Source organism: Maniola jurtina, chromosome 7, assembly GCF_905333055.1.
Source record: "Maniola jurtina chromosome 7, ilManJurt1.1, whole genome shotgun sequence".
Taxonomy (NCBI): domain Eukaryota; kingdom Metazoa; phylum Arthropoda; class Insecta; order Lepidoptera; family Nymphalidae; genus Maniola; species Maniola jurtina.
This window is the reverse complement of record NC_060035.1, coordinates 14,608,042-14,613,860: the sequence shown is the minus strand read 5'-3', so window position 1 is coordinate 14,613,860 and position 5,819 is coordinate 14,608,042. Positions and strand designations below refer to the sequence as shown.

Below are 5,819 nucleotides of genomic sequence, written 5' to 3'. Positions count from 1 at the left end.
TGACAATTGAATTTGACGTCAAATGCGTTTTGTTAACACAAAATTGCATCACAAACCATTATACAAAAGAAGGAAAAGAAAATTGCATCATAATATCCACAATATTTTCCTTTATTTAACGATTTTCATTCAATACAAAATGCTAAAATTATTTTTGGAGATGATTTTTAATTATAGGTAATTATATAAAACCATTATAAAGACTTGAAACTCAATATTCAACAATATTATACACTTGATTTTCTGTGGTTTTACAGGGTTTTACATGGCTTTGTATAGGTTTTGTATAACTGCAAGAAGTGTGGTAACTAGAAAAAAATATGCAGCTGCTCGATAGCGGTAGAATCATTGATAGCTTTTCACATCGATGGCTTTTCAGAATCGGCCTGTAATCATTTGTCTAAGGCCTGTTAGCTCGATTCCCGAAAATCTGCGTCAATCATCATTGCAGTCGTAATGGTTGTGATTGGCTGAATTTGTAGTATTCTTATTGCAACGATGCATTGTAGCCAATTATAGTGAGCGAACACCAACCAATCCGAGGTGTTTTTTTTTTCTCGTCTGGCTTTATGCTTTACATTGATTAGCCAATGTCAGGTTTGTCCAAGGTGATTTTTTTTTTTTTCGTCTGGCTTTACATAGATTAGCCAATGTCAGGTTTGTCCGAGGTGATGAGGCATGATTGCGATCGTGACATTTATGTAAAAAGTACTCTGTGCATAGCTGTCATTCTACCGCAATCGATCACCTCATCACGGGTAACTTTAGAAATGTATCAAAGAAAACCTTAAGCATGTGATAATAATATCAAGTGATAATTTTTCAAAAAAAAAAATCTGCCCTTGGGGAATGCCCGATAGAAGCGAATTTTCAACGCATTTTTCTACAAAGCAACTTGCGAAAAACAATTAAATTTCTAACTAGCGACCCGCCCCGGCTTCGCACGGGTGGACATTTATTTTTTAAGCTCTGAACCCCTGCGGTTTCGCCGTGCGAGTCGTGCGACACCATCATTCATTTTAATACCAATTACAATTTTAAATTCGTAATATCTTTTGAATGGATTGTCCGATTGGAATAAAATAAAAAGTAATTTATAGCTATTGAAACAATCTTGCTCAATAAATAGTTTATTTGGATAAGGATTAGTATTTGACGATATGATCAATAAACATGGGCTAATAATTTTAATTACTTTTATTCTATGGAAAAGTGGTTATAATGGCTTAAATATAAATGTTTGGTTTATACTATCGCGGACTTTTTTGTAGGCATTATTGAGTTCTACAACTTTTCTATAGAAGTCAACCATACATCTCTAACCATTTAGGCAGCGTTCGCGAGAATCGTTAACGTACGGCAGTTTTTTCGACTCCTTACTCCACAATTTTCACTACCACGAAAAATCCTATCTATTTTCCGGGATAAAATATAGCCTATACGGATTCGGAAGAATCCCTCTAAGTAATGGTAAAAGAAATTTTGAAATCGGTCCAGTAGTTTTTGAGCCTATTCATTACAAACATACAAAAGTACAAAAATACAAAGGTTTCCTCTTTATAATATTAGTATAGAAGTATAGATAAACAGCCTAGAAATTATTGTGATTAGGTATCACAATAATACCTTTTCACGGCCCGATAGTTTAATCGATTCTGACGGGTACAGGGTTAGTTTATATCCCGGGGACGAAGACGGGCTACTTTTTATCCCGGAAAATCAATGAGTTCCCACAGGATTCCTAAAAACCCATCCGCTTAAATGATTTGTATGAAATTGGGTACCGAGGTAGCTTGCGTCCCTGTAATTGACATAGGCATCTTATCCCGGAAAATCAAACAGTTCCCACGGGATCTTTAAAAACCTAAATCCACGCGGACGAAGTCGCGGGCATCCTCTAGTATTACATAATGGAATATTGTCGACGACATGATTGCGATTTGATTCCTAAAGTCCTGCCATCCGGAACATATTACATAGGTACCTACGCAAACGATCAGCAGTGATGAAGGGAAGCATGAGTTTACCCCACAGATTTCTGTGGTCTACTGGAATCTACCCTATGTACCTATATCTCTATATAATCAAAGCCTATATCCTACAATGGTTTCCCAAACCAAAGAAGCTTACTCCAACCCACTGTGACTAGGTGGGATAGCGGGAACAAGGTAATTTATTAAAACAACTAAATTGGTTGAAAAGTATTTATTTCATTTTTTAGGCAATAATGATGAAAATAAAGAACACATTCATAAATTCAAACATCTGTATTTCAAATTATTGAAAAATGATTAAGTCGAAAACAAAATTTTAACAAATTACTGCGACAAGTTTAGGTATTGATTGGATAAAGCCACCACAACTAAATAGAATAAATTAGTATGATAGTTTGTAATTAATATGATGTAAAAATATAACATTTGTGAGAATTAAACAAAACGGCCGATGAAGGTGGCAATACCAATTATAAAGGTACACTCATGACCCCTCAGTGAATCTTTTTCCAATCAATGTGTTCGCAGGGTTACAGTCTAGCAAATCTACACTTAACATTATTATAACATTTCATTCTTCGGCAATATAAAAGTATTCAAACTGATCACAATTTTATGGCAGCTCCATGGAACCCCATGCAACACTTATCCAACACAGTTCAGGTCAAAAATATATGACATTTCATAGAATCGGTTCACGAGGGCCCTTTCCACACAAGACGATACCAAGCGAACTTTATCCCTAGTTTGTAATGCGCACGTACATACTACACTTGAACTCTCAGCGAAAATGTCACATACTGTCCCTTACTCTCTTATTATCTTAGATCGATTCATTCTTATTCATATAAATGAGATGTGGTTTTCCATAGGTGCAAAAAATGCAAAAAAACATACGATCACAAACAGACTAGTATCCGAAAACTATCGAAAGTAACAAAATTTTATTGCATTTAGGATAGGCCACGAACAAAAGGCATATTACACAAACAAGCTCAATATATGTCAAATATAACGGATTTCATAAATCCAAAAATATAATATTTCTGTAATCGTTACAAAGTATGTAGATCAGCACAACTATCTCAATATAATACGATTTTATCGACCGGCGTCGGTCTGAACATAACTCACATAACATTCTACATTCGATAAAAACTATTCAGTCGTTTTTATTTATCCATAAATATATATCTTTAAAAGGCTCAAATAAAACTGTTACAGCTCTAAGTACCGTTCACAGTAAAATTGCGATCGGATCTATCACTGGAGGAATTATTATCCATTGGCACAGTCTCTCGCCGATGTTTAACCGTTTCGCTGCAACCGTAAACAGGTGCGGACGTCGCCCGCGACGCGACTGTCGCGCGACCGCATCGTCGGCAGAGGAGCGGTGTCGTATGTGGGCAGCCAGATACGAGAGCATCGCTCCTCTGCTGGCAATGCGGCTGCGCGGTCGCGTCGCCGGCGACACGACAGCCTCGCAAGGCTATCACGGAGGTAGGTCCATTTCCTTGTACTGTGGCGCTCGGTGGAATGTGACGGGGCCAGCTGCGTCCCCAGCCCTTATCACTAACTATACACAACTGGATACGCGGAGGGACTCAGCGCCTCGCGTACGAGAAGTTCACTATCACACGTTGAAACAATTTATCACCAGATCGACAGATAAGACGGGGAAGCACTGCCGCGCAGGATCGGCTCTCGAATCGGCGGGTGTCTAGGGCACCGGTCGTGCTATCGCGTCGCGTCCGAACTCTCCTGGGTATCGTGGCCACTAGCGCGACGCTCGGGGAACTGATCGGGGGAGAGATGAAGGTTCAGGTCGATGTGGCGCCAATCGATGAGATCACCGAGAAGGTCGAAATAGATGAGGCGATAATAGAGACCGGTCGGGAACGGCAGCTAATGCACGGGGAGGGGTTTGTCGGCGGCCGTGAGCTGGTGGCGACGGCGCAGCAGCTCGGACTCGGTGGGCGGCGAGAGGCCGAACGGCGCGCAGTACTCGTCGCCGCAGCGCACCGCCATGGCCTGCAGAGCGAGCCCGGTGCGCTCCAGCTCGTCCTCCAGGATGCTCTCGCGAGCCACGGCGTCGGGGCTGGGGTGGCAGGACTTGGAGCAGCGCAGCGCGGCCGGCTGACGCTCCATGTACGAGTAGTTCATGGAGAAGTGCTGCTGGATCACCCGGTTCACCGCCATGGCGGACTCCGCGAAATTGGACAGGTTTCGGGCCGACATATTGCTGTGAAAGAAACGATACATGATGAAAACCAATCTATGTATTATGTAGATATCAGAAGGGATTTGGTAAAATGTTTTTAATTTCTTGCACTCGCCATGACATAATGTTATCGTCACGGTGATGAGCTGGCATCAGCTTCACCTTAACATTTCCATAGCAACAATTACAGTCAATATTAGCCTCTTTAAATGGGTATATTTTTCTAACAGTCTCCATATCTAATCAGACGTTATCAACCTAACCTAGAATAGTCAGGTTATCAGTATCTACAAAGTGATTGTAGTCTGACCTCTGCAGTTAACAGCAATGTACTGACATTATAGGTTATATTAAGATAACGACTCCTGGGATACACATATGCTCATAGAGCATCCGTACGTAATCCGCCTCTATTAACGGCAGATTTAATTTGATCGGATACGGCTTGAGCGATCTTTCTCTGGTGACTTCTATTTTACCATGATTTTTCATTCACGATCATGGCCATCCTGCTAGCTGGTCTGTATGCAATGGTCTACAGCTATGCGATCAGGCCACCGCGATGTGCGAGCAGAGTATGTCAACTCACCGTTTCATACGAAGCGCGCTACTCAGCAGCGCAGCGGGTATTAGACAGACGCGTCAGGTGCCTTGCACTTACGACGAGATGTGCGAGTAGTGTAAAGAGTTGTACATCAACTCGTTTGATGTTGAACGGGATGCGCAGCGGCGGGTATTGAGCAGACGCGTCAGGTTAGGCCTTCGCCAAGATGGGAGTTGTATAAAGTGTTGTACGTCAGCTCACCGTTTGATGTTGAGCGGGGTGCGCAGCGGCGGATAGTGCGCGGCCGCGTCGGCGCGGCGCAGCCACGGGTGCTGCAGCACGCGCTCGGCGCTGATGCGGTGCGATGCCTCGCGCACCAGCAGCTGCGCGATCAGGTCCTTCGCCTCCGACGAGATGTGCGACCACTCCTCCTCCGGGAATGAATAGCGCCCTTCCTGTGGACAATAACAACTCTTATTAGCGATTTCACGCATAGGTGGCACAACAAAAGCACAGAATGGAGGAGGTATCCTCCATATTTTATCCGTTTATGCGGAATACGAAGCCCCGAAAAAGTTGTTGTTAGACAGCAAACCAGAGGGCCGCAGAGGCCGAGGAAGACCTAGAGGTCAGTGGATTGATGGAGTGGAGAAGGAGATGAGGGTTTTGGGGTTCGGAGCTGGAAGGACTGCATGACCAAGCCAAGGCCTACCCAGGGCTGTAGTGCTTTGTTGAAGATTATGCAGGAATGGTACGGAAGAACTGGGTATCAAGCAACGGCCGTCCTACATCGTATAGACTTACATCTGACGTCATATTCTTTGGTCACGATTAAGACGTGACGATATATCGATTGAAGGACTAGTCACTAGTGGATCGAGAACACAGGTTGGCACAAGAGTTACACGTGTTAGATCGCTCTTGAGATGGACAGATCAAATGAGGGCTGTGTTGGATGTTTCTGTACATGAGGGCACAAGGAAGGCAGCTGTTAGGTAAGATTGGAAACATACGTATGGTCAAGAATGCCACAACACTGAAATGACGACCACGACCCACG

At 43.0% G+C, this 5,819-nt stretch overlaps 1 protein-coding gene across 3 annotated transcripts in view; it reads right to left on the bottom strand.

Moving 5' to 3' along the window:
* Positions 1-2,252: 2,252 nt before the first annotated feature.
* The window catches only part of LOC123866828 (MAP kinase-interacting serine/threonine-protein kinase 1-like), a 29,865-nt gene continuing 26,298 nt past the window's right edge, over positions 2,253-5,819 (bottom strand). For all 3 annotated transcript variants that reach the window (XM_045908535.1, XM_045908533.1, XM_045908534.1), the window contains 2 exons: positions 5,021-5,214; positions 2,253-4,236 (listed from right to left, as the gene is read on the bottom strand). In XM_045908535.1, the coding sequence (XP_045764491.1) occupies positions 3,900-4,236; positions 5,021-5,214 (531 nt within the window). In that variant the 3' untranslated portion in view covers positions 2,253-3,899. The remainder of the gene's footprint in view (positions 4,237-5,020; positions 5,215-5,819) is intronic.